This window comes from Centroberyx affinis, unplaced genomic scaffold (assembly GCF_046629955.1).
Source record: "Centroberyx affinis isolate AG114_WGS23_722 - 3 ecotype Tasmania unplaced genomic scaffold, CSIRO-AGI_Caff_v1 ptg004834l_1, whole genome shotgun sequence".
Taxonomy (NCBI): Eukaryota; Metazoa; Chordata; class Actinopteri; order Beryciformes; family Berycidae; genus Centroberyx; species Centroberyx affinis.
The window spans coordinates 50,223-69,782 of NW_027282360.1; the positions used below are offsets into that span (position 1 = coordinate 50,223).

Consider the following 19,560-nt stretch of genomic DNA (forward strand, 5'->3'; position numbering starts at 1 on the left):
GAAAATGTAAAATAGGAGAAATATTTTTATTATTTTTTTTCACCACTTTGTTTATTAGTTTTCACAATTAAAAAAGAAGCATTATGTATACAAAAGTACAGGAAAAACATTTTTTTTTTCTTTTCAAGGAAACAAACAGACAAATAAGATAAAATATAATAAGATAACGACAAAAACAACACAAACTCAACAATAATAGACAAGGCGTGTGTGTGTGTGTGTGAGCGTGCGCACAGTTTAGAATAAACAAATTCTACAGCAAATGTTGAAAACAAACAATCCCACAACCTCACAGCTGTTCAAGTAGATATGTAATGAAAGGTTGCCATACGCTGCTAAAATTATCCTTAGGCCCTCGAAGGGCAAATCTTATCTTTTCTAGCTTCAAAAACTGTAGTGTATCTCTGATCCAGTGTTTAAAGCAGGGAGGGGTAGCCTGTTTCCAATTGAGTAAAATGAGTCTTCTGGCTAAAAGAGTGACAAAAGCGATGCAATTTGACTGTGCCCTAGGAAGATCATCATCCTCACGTTGAATACCAAAAATGGCTGTAAGAGGATTTGGAACTATTGGTCTTTTAAGTATCTTGGATAGGGCATCAAAAATGGAGGACCAGTAACCCGAGAGCCTCGGGCAAAACTAGAATGTATGAGCTAGTGTTGCAGGTGAGTTTTTACATCTATTACAAGAATCATCAATCGATGGATACATCTTTGAGATTCGGACTTTAGACAGATGAAGTCTGTGTGCCACCTTGAATTGAATCAGGCCATGCCTGGCACATATCGATGAGGAGTGTATTCTTGAGAATATATCTGACCACTCAGCATCTGTAAATTGTATATTCAGATCAGCCTTCCACGCCTCCCTCAATGCATCAAGAGATGCTGTCTGCATAGATGAAAGTTTCATATACATAACAGATATTGTGCCTTTGAGGGATGGAGCTGTTGGGAATAGAATATCTATAGGCTGCTGTTCAGGAATCGCAGGAAATGATCCCGTATGATTACGGGCCCAATCCCGAACCTGTAAATATCTAAAAAAGTGTGTTCTTGGTATATCAAATTTAGCTCTGAGCTGATCGAATGACGCAAAAACATCTGCCATGTACAGATCCTTAAATGAGATAATACCCTTCTCACACCAAACCAAGAAGGAGTCATTATGAAGTGAGGGGGGAAACTGATGATTTGCCACAATCGGGGCACACAGTGAGCCACCCTGCCAGCCGAAGTGTTTCCGCACCTGAGCCCATATACGTAGTGACTGATGAACTAAGGGAGTGGTGGAAGTGTGGTGCGGAGTGATAGGCATTCTTGAATACAACAAAGCTGGGAGGGATGTTGGCAGGCAAGAACCAGCCTCCATCTGCACCCAGGCAGGAGCCTCATCATTGCCGTAGGTTTGAAGCCAGTATGCCAAAGCTCTCAGGTTACTTGCCCAGTAGTATAATTGGAAATGTGGTAGAGCCATAACACCCACTGATCTAATTCTTTGTAAAAATTCCTTACGGATACGAGGTGGTTTCTTATTCCAAATAAAGTCAGAAATAATCTTATTGAGATGCGAAAAAAAAGATTTGTTAATAAAGATTGGTATAGTTTGGAACAGGTATAAGAATTTGGGCAAAGTGTTCATTTTAATTAGATTAATTCTGCCTGCTAATGAGAGAGGAAGCATAGACCATTTGTCGAAGGCCACTTTAGTGCGCTCCAAAAGAGGAGCAAAATTAAGCTTAAAGAGGTCAGAGATCTTTCGAGCCACAACTACACCCAGGTAAGTAAAGCTGTCAGTGGTCACCTTAAAAGGATAGGAATTAAAGGAAAATGATTGTGCAGCAGAGTTTACAGGAAAGAGCTCACTTTTTGAAACATTAATCTTATACCCAGAAAGTTCGCTAAAGTGACTTAGTACAGTCATTATGCGGGGTAAAGTACTCTGGGGATCAGTTATATATAACAATAAATCGTCAGCATATAGGAGAAATATTTTTTTTAAAAAGGAAAAGAAAATTAAATAATTTCCAGGGGTTATAAAAACTACATAGTGGTTTAAAAATAGTCAATTTTTCATCTATTGTTCTCAAGGAGTTCATCATGTACTATATGTAGTACAACAAAATACAGACCAACGCACGATAACGCCCAGTAGGTGGCAGCAATACACCATGCGGTCTTCAGTCTGCCATAAAACGGAAAAGAAGAAGAAGTGTTTGCTGACGCAAAGACGTAACGCTCTGCGTTCAGTGACGCTGGTGTACTGCTCTGCTAGCATGTGTTTATATGTTTGAAAGGTTCATCTAAACTTAGTAGCGATATTCTCAGAAAATATACATTTGAACAGTCACAACTTCAGCTACACCATGAGCACACTATGGATGGGGAACGTGAGTTGTTTACTACTTTATATTTTAAAAAAAGAACTAACTCTAACTAGCGTGCTAGCTAACCTAGCATCGATACGTTGCTTTATGGAGAGAACGTCACGCCAAACTCCCTTCAGAAATCTGGCAGTTTAACGTTGTTTTGTTTATCGGCAAACACACATACCTGGTAGAACATGACTTAAGACCTTTTAAGAATCATTTGGCTCTTCTGACGGATTCGGCATGCGAGTCATCCACCACGGATAACTTTGTTTCAGTAAAATCTCCACTTTTAAAATTGGTTCACACTGCTCGCCACCGCCGACCACTATGTTTTGGTGGAATAATATCAGGTGCACCAATTACAGAAGCGGGTTTTTTAAGGATACAAGTGCTGCTTGGTGGGTTATATCTATGTTAGAATTGCCAGAAAACCCTAATGACTCGGATAACGGAACGTATCAAGCTAACTAATTGTTAACGTTACTAATAAAAGCTAGACCGATGGTGCCAGCTGGCTAATAATCTGTTACAAACCTGCCTTTCATAGCTTGCCCGTTTACGAGTACGAATCTGAATGCATGAAACTTACTAAGATTATTAGTACGATAGTAAGTAATGAGGCTAATACGTCGAGGCTAGTAATGAGGCTAATACATCGGTAGAGTTTATGAAGCATGCTATTACCCAAAAGTGAATTATCCCTGACCGTTGCTTTCAACATGATGTTGTGTTGCTCGGTAGCTGGAGACCTACATGGATGAGAAGTTTATCACCAGAGCCTTTTCCACCATGGGCGAACAGGTGGTCAATGTGCGGATCATACGCAACAAGATGACAGGGTGAGGACCGAGTCCAAAAATAGTTGTCTATCATAAAGGTAATCCATCCATCCGTCCCGGTGTAAGGATTAAAGTGTGTTGTCTGCCCAGGGGTGCGCTGGGTTACTGCTTTGTGGAGCTGACGGATGAGGCCACGGCCGAGAGATGCCTCCGCAAAGTCAATGGCAAACCGCTACCGGGAGCCAATCCGGTAAACACCTTTTATTCTTCAAAGCAATTTATTAGGGCTGGGCGATAATTCAATATTATCGTTTATCGTCTTTCAGTGGAATCGTATCGTGTTGATATGAAGATATTTTAATATGGTGACACACATTTCTGCAAATTTTACTTAAAAACTCTCATAAAATGAGGTATGGTAGGAATATTATTTAAATATTTCTGTTTTGTTTGACATCACACCTAACATCACCATTCGGTTCAATGAGATGAACATTAATTTGATTATTTAACGTGATTTTGCATACATGAACCATAATGTGATATATATTGATATCAAGAAAAATCCTTCTGATTATCATGATATTGATTTCAACCATATCACCCAGCCCTAGTTTATATGGATGTGATAATATGCTTATCTCACGATACCATTAGATACGTGATATGGGGTCAGCAATTCAATACAACCATGATAAGATGTAGCCTAATATGCAAAACTTCATTGACAACAAAGTATGACTGCAGAATTCTGTTTATTTCTGAGCCACACATCTTTCTAGCGATGGCATTGGCTTGTTAGAATGTAAACAACTGTTTAAAAATGTCATTACAAAGTGTAAATAATACATAATACACAATATTTGGATGGGGAGCTTGTGAAATTGTGATGGTCAAGCCGTCTCTTTGTGATTACTACAGCAGAATAAAATGGAGCTAATATCGCGAGTCATTTTTCTACCCCACGATACGTATTGTCACAGTTTTATATTGCGATACATTGAATTTTGATATATATCGTCCCATCCCTTGCAGTTTATTGATAAACACCCATAAGAAAGAAAGGGCTTGGCTGATTTGGAAGGTTTTTGACTGTTGATTTTTTTCTCCCAGCCCACAAGATTCAAGTTAAATCGAGCGACCTTTGGGAAACAAGGAGACGGCGGGTGAGTCCAGCTGTGGGAGACCTGGAGAACTGACTCCAAAGACCTGAATGGAGAGGGGGGGGGGGGTGAAATGTAGATATGTGGAGAATATGAGTAGCCTGGTCATTTTTACATGCTATTTCTAGTGGAGCAACAAAAGCAAGGCGTCAATGAATCCTACTTTCACTGACTATAAAGATTATTAGCAATATTGGCAAAAGCAATCTGTATGAATATAGATTTGGGAGCTGTGGATGAATTGGAAATGAGCCGGCCTCTCCCCCCCCCCCCCCCCCCCCCCCCTCTCCTGTGTGCTGCAGTCAGATGTACTCTCTGTTCGTGGGCGATCTCACGCCGGAGGTGGATGACGGGATGCTGTACGAGTTCTTCTACAACCGCTACCCTTCCTGCCGGGGAGGGAAGGTGGTGCTAGACAGCACGGGCAACTCAAAGTGAGTTTAAGATGCCATCACACAACATGGAAAAACTATTGAATGTAGGCATATAGGTTTTTTGAGACATTTGAATATTCTATTTTTAAGAACACACTTTTTTCCCCCAAGATGTCAGTGTGACAAAATGATTGAAGAATCAAACTGTCACTTTTTTTGAGCAATGCACAAAAGTTCCAAAGTCAAAGTGTTTTTATTTATCAAATGCACAGTATAACACAAGGTCATTCTGAACAATGAAATTCTTAGGACAAGGCAAGCAACAACTACGTAGTAGGCATAAAAAAAAAAAAAATCAAATATTAAATTGTTAAAAAGAGTCACAAATAAGGGCAAGAATAACAAAAATATACATAGTAGTAGAACATTAACAGCAGTTCCAGAGCCAGTAATGATGGGTAATATGGACAGTCAGAATAAGGGTAATAAATATTATAAATATAAAGTGTAGGAGTGCCAGTGGACAGTGTACAATAATTTTTGGTGTTGTACATTTAATGAACATAGAAAGTGCCTAGAGCATACATTGAGGTGATCATGTGATCAAAGTGATCACTTCCACACAGTATGCACTTTTCAAAATGTAAAATAAATTGATAAATAGACATATATGAATTAAAACTGTATTTAGTACACACTAATGTGCCGTTATGTGTCAGAGATATTCTTTTCTAACCAATACAGGTGAAGGAATGCCAGTATTTTGACATGATCTGGACTTAAACTATGGCTAAAGATTTATCGTAAACATATATTGTTTTTCGATCAAAATTGTCTGAATTGATCAAACATTCGTATCAGCCCTAGTGTGTGTTTCTTCTGGGTCACATATGAGTGTATGAACTGATATGCGACCGTCTGGCTCTAGGGGCTGCGGGTTCGTTCAGTTCCCGGACGAGAGGCTGCAGAAGCGGGCGTTAGAGGAGTGCCAGGGAGCGGTGGGACTTGGCGGTAAACCACTGCGACTAAGCCTGGCCGCCAACAAGTAAGTTGTACCAAAGCGCATGACTTACAAACGTATGGAAATCTGCCAAATCTGCCATTCGAACGCATGGGAATTTCTCACGTGGAAATCAACAGTGTGTCTCTTTAATCCTCTGTGAGTTTTAGGAATAGGCAACAGCAGTCAGACAACAGATCGTGGCAGTCAAACTCGGGAGGATACAGACAAAACTACAACCAGTACAACCAGTACAACCAGCAGGCGTATTCTGGGTATTACTCAAACTGGGGCTATGACCAGAGTGGAGGATATGGCTACAACTATAACCAGTATGATTACACACAGTATCCCCCACAGACACAGGTAGGTTCACTGTATTACTCAGCCTATGTTGAGACCCTTCATTTAGTCGTTGTTACGGTTACATAAATAATTCTAAAATCTTTTACTCTTGTTTTTTTAGGAAAGTGAAGCTGTTCAGGATGACGGACTGGAAGGTTTGTATTGGGAATTTCTAAGGGTGCGTTCACATCCAGCATGTTGGGAGCAATTTCTTTGAACTCTGGAGCGTTTCCTCCTTTAGTTCCAAGCAGGACAAAACGAAGCCTGGACTGACATTCATATTCAGGTATTTCTTCATGTGTTCTTAACTGGTATGAACACCAGAGAAGAAGACAGGTCCACCACTAAAATCTCTTAACCTGGCAGGATGACCGGTTACCAAAACCCTATCCAATAAACAAGCTCCTGTACTTGTGAGTCCATGTGACTTTTGTTTACAAGCTCTGGTTTCTTGTAATTGAGCAGTGTGAACCTAAACGAACCAAATACAAAAATGCAACAATAATAATAATAATACATTTTATTTGTATAGCACCTTTCAAAACATAATTACAAAGTGCTTCACAACAGCAAAAATAAAAACAAAATCCAACAAAATGACAATAAAATAAAAGCATTATAAAAAAAGAACATAAAAGTAAGAATAAACTAAATCTCAGGCTACACTTAGGCTCATATGCGATTAAACATTTAGTGATATACTCAGGGGCCAGTCCCATCCGGGCCTTAAAAGTCATAATTAAAATCTTAAAATTGATTCTAAAACGCACAGGTAGCCAGTGTAACGAAGCTAAAATTGGGGTTATATGTACTCTTTTGTTAGAATTAGTGAGGAGTCTGGCAGCGGCATTTTGAATTAACTGAAGTCTGGAAAGGTTGTGTTTGCTTAAGCAATGAGTAGAGGGAGTTACAGTAGTCTAGACGGGATGTGATGAACGCATGAACGACAATTTCCAGGTTCTTGGGAGACAGAAAGGACCGGATCTTAGAGATTCTGCGTAACTGGGTAAAACAAGACTGAACGATTATTTTAACGTGCTGATTGAAATCAAGATTATTATCCAAAGTGACGCCAAGATTAATGCAGCTGGTGGTGAATGAACCAAGTTGTGGATTTGTCTGTATTCAGTTGAAGGAAAGTAATATTTGCACTACGGTTCAGACAAAAAACAAACTGTAGGTGTGATCGCACCCTTGGTCATAATTTGGCCTCATTTGGCCTTAAATAAAGTCTTTATGAATACCTTGCTGTGATTTGTTTTTTTCTAGTAATCAACTGTCCGTCTGTTTTAGATCCCAACCCAGAGCTGGATGTGGTGGAGGCCAACAAGAAGTTTATGGAGCTCAGTGAGGAACTGTATGACGCTCTCATTGACTGTCACTGGCAGCCAGTGGAGTTCTCTACAGAACAGGACTTTGGCATTCCATCAAGCCTACCAGAGCCAATTTACTGTTGAAACCAAATGCATTATTTTGCTTTTTTTTTTTTTTTTTTTCTCATTACATTTTTTTCCCCCTGTCATTTTATTTACTGCTGTCTGTTTGAATTTTTGATAGCGCACATTCTTTTTGAAGTGCATAAAGCGAGTAGTTTATGGTAAGACTTTTACGTTGTCCTAAAGTGTATTAACCTGTGCATTAGCCTATGGAAAAGTACTGTGAGTACTTTTCAGTTCTAGGTTCTGAATGAAAATCTCTAATACATAATCTAGTCATAAGGATGTAACGACCTAATAATGCGGGTAAACTATGTACATTTAGTAAATTTCCATTTGACCTAACACTGTGTTGTGACACTCCTGTAGGTACATCATGTGTAAGATTTTCATTAAGTAGTTGGAGCATTATTGCGTACTTGAAGTACTTTTCCGCGGGTTATCACACTGGAATAAGGCGACTGTAAAATATCACCATATATTAATTTCATGCTTGTTTTATTTCCATGCATCAGTTAGATGGACATTTTGCCCAGTCCGTCCCAAAGAAAGAAGCTTTGTTTTCATCTCTTATGAACTCAAGACTGTTTTATACCAGGTCATCTTCTGTCTGTTGTGTCATTGTGCGTTATTTTGTCTTGGGACTGAATAAATGTATAACGCTGAAAGACTTAAATGTATCGCTTATTTCTCAAAAGATTGCAGACTATAATCATTAAAAGTAGCGTTATTAGTAATAAATGTAAGGCATTTTATTAGGTAAATATGTTTATTCTGGCCAAATTCTATATACACAAATCCAGATTCCTAAAAAACCCTCCTTTGTTTTTAGTTGTTTTTTTTTAAGAATTGGAGTCATTAAAAATGAAGGGAGAAGTTGCAACTGTAAACTTGTAGAATATATTTATAAACATGGCTACTATAATTATGACTAGAATTTATAACCTCCTCTCCTTGTCTCCTCTCCTTGTCTCCCCTCTCCTCTCCTTGTCTCCTCTCCTCTCTCCTCCTCTCCTTGTCTCCCCTCTCCTCCTCTCCTCTCCTTGTCTCCTCTCCATGTATCCTCTCCCCTCTCTTCTCCTTGTCTCCTCTCCTCTTCTCCTGTCCTCTCCCCTCTCCTCTCTTTGTCTCCCCTCTCCTTTCCTTGTCTCCTCTCCTTGTCTCCTCTCCCCTCTCCTCTCCTCTCCTCCTTGTCTCCTCTCTCCTCTCCCCTCTCCTCTCCCCTCTCCTCTCCTCTTCTCCTGCCCTCTCTCCTCTCCTCTCCTCTCCTGTCCTTGTCTCCTCCTCTCCCCTCCTCCATGGTGGGACATACAAACACACAAACCGCTCTCCAGTTATAGTAGTGGGATATTTCTGACCCTTTGGACTTTTAATTATTTGTCCCTTTGTTATGTTAAGGATGAAAACCAGAGTGGTAGAATCCTGCCTTGTACTTTCTTCCTAACAAAAAAAACAAAAACATCTGAAAATAGTGAATGAATTTAGAAAACAAAATAGCACAATACCATTTAGAACTGAAGAATAAAAACTAAGCATCTGCAAAACAGATGCTGATAATAAAAGAGCTCTCTGCAGACCTGCTGGTACAAATGAAAACAAGGGTCTCTGTTGATGAGGTAAGGTAACATTACTCTGTTCCCCTAACACAGTGGTTCTCAACATGGGGTCCGGGGACCACCAGGGGTCCTTGAGGGGGTTCCAGGGGGTCCCCAGCAAAAGCATTATTTCATTTACAAGAAGTGAACACAATTAGAGAATGTAGAAGAATTACATTTTTGGTCATAGTTTCTCTGTTATCTCTCTACCTACAATACAGATAGTCATGTGATTCTGGACAAAATCATATCTAACAATAAAAAATATTCTCAGATTTGGGTCCGAGAGACAAAATCTCATCAATTGGGGGTCCGTGGCTCTAATGTGGACTAACCTAGGGGTCCTTGATATGAAAAAGGTTGAGAATCACTGCCCTAGCAGAATGGGGGAGGTATAGAAGCCCACCATCAGCAGGGAACCACATGAGAGTCACGAGGTACAGTGACTGGCTGGCGCCACAGGCAGCCAGAGCCTGGGGAAAGTTGTTTCACCCCCATTTATTATTTCATCTCCATGTAGATAGTATTTAGATAATGTTTCCAACTGCTAGAATAAAAGTGTAAAATGACTATGGAACGTATCATTCTATGAGCGGACAAATAAGTTATTTATTTTTTGTACATAAAAAAAATGCTGTTTTATTGTGGGCTAATCATAGCTTTCTATTACTAAGTGTTTGTTGCAAGTTTGCCCACCCCCACCCTTCACAAACACACACACCCCATTCTTCCCACCCTGCGTGACTTTACGCAGTGACGTCACCCGAGAGATCAGGAAGGGTAGCCTTTGACGGCTGGACGAACAACACAGGGAAACTACGCCGATATTTGTATTTTAAACAGCCAAATAAGCAAGTATCACTTGACATTTATACCCTTTACCTTTATTCACGATATGATAGTTCTTCTATTTCCTCACGAGGGAATAGACGTAACGTTAGCTATTTGTAAGCTAGCTTAGCTAGGTAACGGTATCTTTTTAGTTGAAAGCTAACAAGTTAGCGTTAGTTAGCCAGGAAGCAAACAGCTGGGCGAAATTCCTTCCTTGGACTCAGCTGCCTGAACGTTAGATGAACAGATAGACAGCTAACCGGCTTGATAGCTTGTATACAATGGAACTAATAAGCAGCAGCGCGCAGCTAAGAAATAACATTGTAGTTAAGCTAAATTTAGCTAATGTTACAACACATTTTTATAGGTCGATCGATTTGATTGATCCAATGTTAGCCGGCTAACTTGTTAGCCAACACTAATTAACCAGACCAAGCTATTGCCTTAGTCTCACTTGTCAGTTAAATAAGCAACCCCACTTTTCTCTGGAAGGTGAAGTTGGCACACAGCAACAGTGAACTCGTTAGTCATAATGTGGACACGCCGACAGAGTTGAAAACCTGCTTACCAGTTCTCCCCATCTTCCTGTCAGTTAGCTAACGTCAGCTGTATTATTGTCGTTACTTAAATGGTCAAGCCCACGTTAGAATTGGTATGGTCTGTAGCATATGTAGACAGATCCCAAAACAAATATGGCTGTTCATGAGAATCCCCTTTCTAAGTATCTAATGAAATACTTTCCACTCTGCAGAACCGGTTTGCAGCCAAAGCCCTCAGTGTAAGGCACAGCAGCACCACAGCAGACATGTCTTACGGTAAAGCAGACAGCTTCCGCTCCGTGCCACGGGACTTCAACACCCTCATACAGACATGCAGCTCCAACATCCAGAAGATCACACAGAACAGTAGGTGTTCTGCTGCTTCACTGTGAACTGCTTCATGGCTGTGCTATCAGCTCTGTTTCCCCTGTGTTGTTGTTGTTATGGTATCTGCTTGTATAATAATAACCTTTATAGCACCTTTCATACACAACATGAAGCTCAAAGTGCTTTACATCAATAGAAGGCAGATAAAAGACATAAAAAGATGAAAATTCATATAAAAGAGCAAGCAAAATGCATTGCATTAAAAGAATCAAATCGAGTAAAATAGATATTTTTACCCCCTTAAAGGAAACACAGAATCAAGCGGTGTTACTTCTTGGTATTGAGTAGTCACTCTCACATTGGTGACACTGTCAACTAGGGCTGGGCGATATGGATAAAATCAAATATCACAATATTTTTGACCAAATACCTCGATATCGATATTGCGACAATATTGTAGGGATGACTATTGGTGCTTTCACAAAATATTTACACAATGAGATTTTTGATAAATAATCATCAGTAATGTGGATATAATGACTAAGTGGGTAAAGGCAAATAATAGAACAGCTAGAACAGTCTGGTAAGTTCAGAAAATGACATCACTTTACTGTAATGCAGCCTTTAAAACCAGGAAAAGACACTTATGCCATATCACCATATTACCATATCCAATTCTAAGACGATATCTAGTCTCATATCACGATATCGATATAATATCGATATATTGCCCAGCCCTACTGTCAACCAGTATACGATTAAGTGTGCCTCACCTTTTCAAAGATAATCACAACTTAAAAGACCTTTTGTCAGCCTCACCGGACTAAAATATGTACAGCGCTATAACTTTTCGGAGAGTGAACTCCCTCAATTCTTCCTTTCAAAAGGAAATCAATTTAGATGAGATCATGAAGGATTCTTAGAAGGAGCATAGATTGTTTCCGGTGGTCTTCCCCCGCCGCATAGGCAGGCCCCACAGCCCTTATAGGACTTGTCAAATGTTCCTTTAGAACAATACACAGATCAGCTAAGCTTCAAGAAATCCTTCAATTCTCAAGACTCCTGTTGGGATCCTGTTCGTGACGCCAATTGATGAATAATTTTGTATGAGTGCTTGCGTTACAGAATTCAGGCTTACCACTGTTGCTACTTCTCCTGACAGCTGCTCAGATCAAGAGCATGGTGAGCCAGCTGGGGACCAGACAGGACACCAGTGAACTTCAGGATCGACTGTAAGTGTCAGCATTTCGCTATATCCAGTAACACACATTCTCCATCTCTTAAGCTCACTGTCTTCTACTCAGTCTTGCAGTGAAGCAGGTGTGATGCGGAGTAAGAGAATCCTCAGATTCACCGGCCGTCTCTTCTCACTCTAACCTGCTTGTGTTTTCACAGGCAGCAGATACAACACTATACCAACCAGCTTGCAAAAGAAACCAACAAGCACCTGAAAGAATTAGGCTCAGTCCCTTTGCCTACATCCCCCTCAGAGCAGGTGAGTGTTGGCCCGCACTCGTGAATGGGACTGTACAAAGTGATGGTGAGTGTGAAAAGGGACTGTGGCATTCAGCCGCCACTCTTTCTGCCACTACAGTCGACACTGATGCTGGCATTCAGGCAAACTCTGTCTCGACGTTCCCTTCCTGATACACATATTCAGCTGAGTTGGACTTTGTCTTCTGGTGTGATTTCATAACAGCTGAGAAGCTGCAAGTCACCATTTGTTGTTGGATTCCCGCCATCAGGATCTTTGGTCTGTAGAATACATTGCATTTTCTTAATGATTAGGGTTTCCAAAGCTGGATAGTTGGTTATTATGGTATTAGCTATGCTTTCAGCTATTTTATCAATGTTATCGAGTCATTAAGACAAATTTAAAATTATGTCAAAAATGCCGAAAGCATTGAACTAACATTAGGGATATGAGCTTGTGTGTAACTTCAATGTTATCTAATCTACTAGAAGCAAATGAAGAGAATAAAAGCTCATTGTGGCATAATAAACTTACCACAAGTCCTGATGATTAAAATCCAATTACAAACTACACTTACAGCTACCCAGCTGTTACATTAAATGACATCAGAAGACACATCTCTGGGGTGGCTGTGGCTCAGGAGGTAGAGCGGGTCGTCCACTAATCGTAAGGTCGGTGGTTCGATCCCCAGCTCCTCCAGTCCGTCGAAGCGTCCTTGGGCAAGATACTGAACCCCAAATTGCTCCCGATGGTTGCGCCAGCACCCTGCGTGTTAGCTTGCCGCCATCGGTGTATGAATGTGTGTGTGAATGGGTGAATGTAGGCATTGTAAAGCGCTTTGGATAAAAGCGCTATATAAATGCAGTCCATTTACATCTCATTTGAATATACACTGAACAAAAATATAAACGCAACACTTTTGTTTTTTCTCCCATTTTTCCAAATCGGAAATGTCTTTTTTCAAGATAAAAACTGCACATTTTAGAGTGGCCAAATCTTGATATGCCACACCTGTCAGGTGGATGGATTATCTTGGCAAAGGAGAAGTGCTCACTAACAGGGATTTAAACAAATTTGTGAACAAAATTTGAGAGAAATAAGCCTTTTTTTGTGCATAGAAAAAGTCTTAGATTTTTTATTTCAACTCATGAAAAATGGGAGCAAAAACAAAAGTGTTGCGTTTATATTCCTGTTCAGTATACATATTGGGTTTAGGCTGTCTGTATTAACTGAGAGCAAAGTGCTACTGGGGTGTCGACCAACAGCCAGTAAGCAGCCGAAAAGCTGATAAAAGTGTCATCGGCATGTCAGCAGTCACTTTCCACACTCAGACCCACTGCCTTTAATGTGTCCAGGGAAGCATCAGACAACAGTAGTCAGTCTGGAATAGAACGCTCTATCTATTGATCTCCATCTCTCTCGCTGGCCTCACGCGCTTTCTCCCTCCCCCCCTCTCTCCGCTCCGATCTCCAGAGGCAGCAGAAGATCCAGAGGGAGCGGCTGATGAACGACTTCTCGGCGGCTCTCAACAATTTCCAGGCGGTCCAGCGGCGCGCGGCGGAGAAGGAGAAGGAGTCGGTAGCCAGAGCGAGAGCCGGATCCCGCCTATCGGTAAGCTTAAAAAACGATATGAAACGCACTAACGGTAATCGCTCCTGTCAGCCCACGGGATAGCAGATACATAATTTATTCAGCTATGTCGACGAGAGAGTAGCAATGGAAATTCTTTTTCTTTTCTTGATGTTGATATTGCTGGTTCCCCTTCTCTTTCAGGCTGAAGACGGTGCCCATGACGAACAGCTGGTTTCTTTCGATAAGTAAGCCCAGTGTCATTCATTCAGAGTTCCTACTAGTCATGGAGTGTTGGCAGGTGTATTCCAAACCGGGAAAGGCAGGGAATTTGATCAAATCTCTCAGGAAGTCTGAGACTAGGGCTGAACAATCAATCGAAATTTTATCGAAATCCCAATATGGCCTACTGCAATTTTCAAATCGCAGGAGGCGCAATATTTGTTAAAGGTGAAATGTGTCAAAATAGCATTTTAAAGTAAATATTGTGGTGCTGCAGAGATGTCCTGGCCTACACATCATATTCTACAGACTTAAGAAAACATCTTTGTTTGCTACAGATCCCCGCAGAAATCACACCATAATCATTTGAATACGTTTTTCAATGAAAATGAGAATAATGATGTCAAAATTATCATTCCCTCTAATATCGCAAATCATATCGCAATTGCAATATCAGTCAAAATAATCTCAATTAGATATTTTTTCAAAATGGTTCAGCCCTATCTGAGACTACTTTATACATGGGAATATAGCAGAATGTATATTACAACTTGCTTCGTTAGCAGGTGGTTTTCAGTGTGTATACAGATCTTTTCCCCCTGAAAAACAACATAAACAAACCAGGAAGGAAGAAAATATTTCGGTCATGGAAACACTCAGACTTGACTATTGAAAAGTCATGTAATTTGGAGTCCTGTTTGTTGTCCTGCTATAATAGTTACACAGTCCGTCTTCACACATATTATTCCAACTGCATCTGCATGCGTTTTGAGTATTGTTATCCTGTTTGTGCGCAGCCAAGATGACTGGGGTCAGACGACCACCCAGACAGAGGAGGCCGCCATCACAGAGGAGGACCTGGAGCTCATCAAGGAGCGAGAAACCAACATCAGACAGCTGGAGGTCTGCCTCACCTTCTTACTCTGTTTCTTTCTCTAATACCAGGGTTCACTCCAGTACACCATCAGGGCAGAGACAAGTGAGGAAACCTGATCACTTTTCAGTTCAGTTTTGAAGATAAGATGAACTTGATCTGTCCCTGAGGTGGAAATAGGGTTGTTGCAGCAGCAAAGAATAGTATATAGTTTCAACTGATATGGGCCAATTTTTGAAGGCCAATACAGACAACCCAGTCTTAGAGCTGCATATAGGAGATATTTTGTGGCAATATTCCAAATCTTTAAATTTGACCATTGAAATGCCTTAAAATACCAAAGATTTTTTTATTTTAATTTAATTTGTATTCTTGTCAGGGTGGAAAAGCCTCTGAAACAGCATTTACACCATCATGGGACACTAAAACTAATGTGTTAGCAGCTCTTTAAGGCAGGGTGACCCATCACACCTATTCAATGTTAGAGAAACTCTTTGATACAGAATACTGATACCGCCTTTTAACAAAGAATTAATTTACAAAAAAAATCTGAAACAATTGAATGAAACATTAAAATGTGCAAATACAATGTTATGTGAGGTTTTCCAGACTGTTTTTCTATAACTGTGGCCAGGGAGGAACCTCCATCATATCAGACAGTATCAAATAATATTCCTACTATACCTCATTTTTTCAGAGATTTTAAATAAAATTTGCTTGTCATCAATTTATACAGCAGAATTGTGTCATGATATCCCCAAATCACCATATAATCACTATATGATTCCCATTGAAAGACCATAAACGATAATATTGAATTATCACCCAGCCCTCCTTAGGATTAAAGATGCATAGTGGTTATATGGACAGTGACTGTTAACTTATGTTTTGTCGATTTCAGTCGGATATCATGGATGTCAACCAGATCTTCAAGGACTTAGCAGTGATGATCCACGATCAGGGAGAGATGATCGGTGAGTTTCAGTGGTGTTTTGTATTTAAAATCCTCTCTCATACATAAAGTTCAGTAGGTTATCCGCAGATCCTTGGAGTCTGAAAAAGTCTTAAAATAAATAATCTAAATTCGTGGCCTTTAAAGAAGTATTGAAATGTCCAGTTGTTACAGGTCTTGTGTTTTTTTCATCATGGTTTCCTTGTGTTACATGTCCTACAAAATGTATCCTATCTGCTTTACTGAACACAGTTGGACTTCATCATGTCTCTTAATAATTGCCTGGTGTCATTTTTCTTACACTGTCCATGTATAGTTCAAGACCTTTCATTAGCTATGTTCAACCAGAAACAGGCCGGTTTTGTCAGCATTGTTTCTTTGTTTTGTTTTTTAAATTGGTCTTAAATTCAATTCCAGGTAGCATTAAAAAGCAATTAAATTTTGCTCTCTGAAACCTGAAGATATTACGGAAGAGGATTAGGGCCACATGTGAAAAATGTATTTTAGTTCTGAGTTTAAAGTCAGAATTCTGAGGTTAAAGTCAGAATTCTGAGTTTAAAGTCAGAATTCTGACTTAAAGTTAGAATTCTGAGATTACAGTCAGAATTCTGAGTTTGATGTCAGAATTCTGAGATTAAAGTCAGAATTCTGAGTTTAATGTCAGAATTCTGAGAATAAAGTCAGAACTCAGAATTCTGACACTAAACTCAGAATTCTGACACTAAACTCAGAACTCAAATACATTTTTCACGTGTCCCTAATCCTCTTCCGTAAGATACCCTGTTTTAGCTTCAGAGCTTGTCTTTTAAGTCCCGTCTCTAACAAGTGTGCCAGTTTAAATACATTGTTTTGCGATGCTGACATCTAATGCTGTCGGTATACTAACAACTATACTACTATACTAACTGTCTCCGCTGCCCTACAGATAGCATCGAGGCGAACGTGGAGAGCGCCGAGGTTCACGTAGAGCGAGGAACAGAGCAGCTTCAGAGAGCGGCCTACTACCAGGTGAGAGTCTATACCAGACAATGACAACACAACACACAACATGGAGGACCAGCCAGTTGCCATATCCCTCCCATTCAACATGTATCTCAGTAACCCCGCTTCTCTCTCTCTGCTTCCTTTCTCGTAGCAAAAGTCCCGTAAGAAGATGTGCATCCTAGCCATGGTTGTTTCCATCGTGCTCGTCATACTCAGCATCATTATTTGGCAAGCGGCTAAATGAGTGCGCTCCATCATCCGTGTCGCGACTATATTTATTTTACTGTGCCCCCCCCCCCTCCCACCCTCAAATACTTGCTTGGAATCAAGATAAGAGCAAGAAGATTTTTTTTTGAAGAGGCCGACCACCGAAGACCGGTTGGGTGGAGTGATATCTGAGCAGAAGGATGTTCGGTGCGGAAATATATGACAACGATACGCCCATCCGAACCCAATCGAGCCCTCTTTGTAATATGTCGCTGAGAAAAAAAACAGATATTTAAACTGAGATAAAGGAGAGGATGGAGGAGTACGGCGGGGTAGGGGAGTGATTTAAGATCCCGAGGTTGCTTCATTTGCTTCATTTCAATTTCATTTTCTCGTCTTATTTACCGCACTAACACTCGCATCCACTGTATTTCTTAACGCAAATAATGACTATCGCTAATATTATTCGGAATGATTTAAGAACGGGCACGTGAATATGAACAAAGAAACACGAGGCTTGCTGTTTTATGTAAATTCATCTCTGGTTTTTTTTTTTTCTGTAAATTATTTTTTTTGTTACCTATAAATTTTGGCACCTTCTAATGTGAAGTGTAGAGTGCCACATTGAAGTCGTCGTCCTTGTATCGCTCAGGTGACGTGAGGTTATATTAGCATCGTTTTGCTAAGTCAGCCTGTGTACATGACAACATCTATGGATGGAATAAACATAGATTAACACTATTGCAAGAGCCAGCCGCTATAAGGAAGTGCATTGTCATGATGCACGTCTGTCTTGGTACCTGGCCTTCAATACACGGGACCTGTATTACTCCTGGTGTTACGGTCGTAGTTGTAAAATAAGTGTTATAAAATGGAAAGAACTAATTACTTACTATGAATAAAATCAAATGTTTGTAAATATTACAAAGTCCTGAATTATACACTACTAAGAATATTCTTGACAGCAAAAAAACAGCAGTATCTGTAAAATGCAACTCCAGTCTTCAAACAAAACGTCTACCTGTTTTTTATTGATTTCTATTACTTCTGTCAGTACGCATAAATAAATGTCTTAAACACGTTTGATCAATTTTCCCTCTGATTTTCTTCATACAATGCTATGGAAGCCCATTTCTGCCAGTGTGATGAAAAAAAGATCCTGTAAGTCATTATAATGAGTTAGTATCTCAAAATAATAACTTAGTATCTCAAAATAATGAGAAACTTTCTCAAAGTAATGAGTTAGTTTTCTCATTATTTTGAGATACCAAGTCATTATTTTGAGAAAGTTTCTCATTATTTGAGAAAGTTTCTCATTATTTTGAGATACTAAGTAATTATTTTGAGATACTAACTCATTATTTTTGAGATACCAAGTCATTATTTTGAGAAAACTTCTCATGATGACTTACAGGACCGTTTTTTTTTTCATCACACTGGCGGAAATGGGCTTCCATACAATGCAAAGCATATTGCACAGTACTTACTACACAGTAGTAAAAGTGGTGACTGACATTCACCAGTAGATGGCAGTGGAGCTCAGACTGTGGGCTCCTCTTGCTAGAGGGGGCTGCAGATCAGCCTGCCCACCTGTACATCATACAGATGCACAACATCCTAGAAGGCTCTGATGTCTTTGAGATTGTGTGGAGAAAGTAAGGTGTGTTGTTGAGGGCCGAGACTCAAATAGCCCCACATTTGTCTTGTAGGCTAACAATGTTTCAATCCTGAAATGATCTAGACACTACCAAAGGATGAACTCACTAGGTTCATTGATTTATCTGTCCAACCACACAGACTGGTACACAATTGCCTGGCATTCATTTATCCAATTAAAGAGACACGGACTATGGACTCTATTCATTTGCATCGTCTTTCACTGGCTTTGCCTCAAGCTGAGCAGTCAGACAGACCCCTCTTCATCCGACTCTTTCATTTGTTGGGCAGAGAACTCTAGACTCTTGGCCAAAAGCCCTCAAAGAGGCATTCTGCACATAATACATCTAAACACTACTTTTCCTTGGGTGTAGCGATTCCTCCCAAAAAAAATTTTTTTTTCCACAGTTTTTAACTGTCAATTTAAAAGTGGTGCAAAGACCATCTGCAAAGATGAACTCCAAGATGGTAGGAGCCATCCTCTCTTAACCACTGGCAGAACTTCAGTCTTCTCTTTGACTGAAAGAGAGAACACAGTGTTGAGAGTGGAAAATGAAAGGGGGCTCACTCCAGCTCGCTCATTTACAGCATAAGGCCAAAGCCGCACTTCCCTTCTTCAGATATTCAGTGACACAGCTTATGAAGTTTGCTGTTACGCAACAGCAGCAGCACTCCTGTGGTGTTGGCTTCCTTGGCCTATTAACAGGACCCATGTTCCCGCTCTGTTCCCCTGTATCAGTGTCTGTTGAGCAGACCTGTCCAGTTTTTGAAGTCACTAAAGTTTACGCATGGAGCCTTCTGTCGGTTACGCGTATGTGACCCAATTTGGCAAGTTTATCCCCTCCTTCACCCTCGCGCAGTTCG

The 19,560-nt window shown here is 40.2% G+C and overlaps 2 protein-coding genes across 3 annotated transcripts; both read left to right on the forward strand.

The window, feature by feature from the left end:
- The first annotated feature begins 2,249 nt into the window (after positions 1-2,249).
- On the forward strand, positions 2,250-8,131 carry LOC139666143 (tRNA selenocysteine 1-associated protein 1-like). 2 transcript variants are annotated; one of them, XM_071545260.1, is made up of 9 exons: positions 2,250-2,387; positions 3,111-3,208; positions 3,299-3,398; positions 4,262-4,314; positions 4,614-4,745; positions 5,614-5,730; positions 5,850-6,051; positions 6,152-6,185; positions 7,324-8,131. In XM_071545260.1, the coding sequence occupies exons 1-9, from the start codon at positions 2,364-2,366 to the stop codon at positions 7,485-7,487; spliced, it is 924 nt and encodes a 307-aa protein (XP_071401361.1). In that variant the 5' UTR covers positions 2,250-2,363; the 3' UTR covers positions 7,488-8,131. The 2 variants fall into 2 exon arrangements, with proteins under 2 accessions (XP_071401361.1, XP_071401362.1); XM_071545261.1 differs by having other exon boundaries at positions 5,856-6,051.
- A 1,694-nt stretch (positions 8,132-9,825) lies between these two features.
- stx12 (syntaxin 12) lies at positions 9,826-18,121 on the forward strand. Its single transcript, XM_071545259.1, has 10 exons — positions 9,826-9,912; positions 10,644-10,797; positions 11,921-11,990; positions 12,154-12,253; positions 13,706-13,843; positions 14,006-14,049; positions 14,821-14,926; positions 15,799-15,871; positions 16,775-16,857; positions 16,985-18,121. The coding sequence occupies exons 2-10, from the start codon at positions 10,698-10,700 to the stop codon at positions 17,075-17,077; spliced, it is 807 nt and encodes a 268-aa protein (XP_071401360.1). The 5' UTR covers positions 9,826-9,912; positions 10,644-10,697; the 3' UTR covers positions 17,078-18,121.
- Positions 18,122-19,560: the final 1,439 nt, after the last annotated feature.

What these genes read in the sequence shown, in the direction of transcription:
- stx12 (XM_071545259.1), top strand. Translation starts at nt 10,698, where the DNA reads ATGTCTTACGGTAAAGCAGACAGCTTCCGCTCCGTGCCACGGGACTTC. An exon ending in GAGCCGGATCCCGCCTATCG is followed by an intron (nt 13,844 to 14,005) that starts GTAAGCTTAAAA and finishes CTTCTCTTTCAG; the next exon opens with GCTGAAGACGGTGCCCATGA. An exon ending in CCAACATCAGACAGCTGGAG is followed by an intron (nt 14,927 to 15,798) that starts GTCTGCCTCACC and finishes TGTCGATTTCAG; the next exon opens with TCGGATATCATGGATGTCAA.
- LOC139666143 (XM_071545260.1), top strand. Translation starts at nt 2,364, where the DNA reads ATGAGCACACTATGGATGGGGAAC. An exon ending in CGCTACCGGGAGCCAATCCG is followed by an intron (nt 3,399 to 4,261) that starts GTAAACACCTTT and finishes TTTTTCTCCCAG; the next exon opens with CCCACAAGATTCAAGTTAAA. An exon ending in CTAAGCCTGGCCGCCAACAA is followed by an intron (nt 5,731 to 5,849) that starts GTAAGTTGTACC and finishes ATCCTCTGTGAG; the next exon opens with TTTTAGGAATAGGCAACAGC.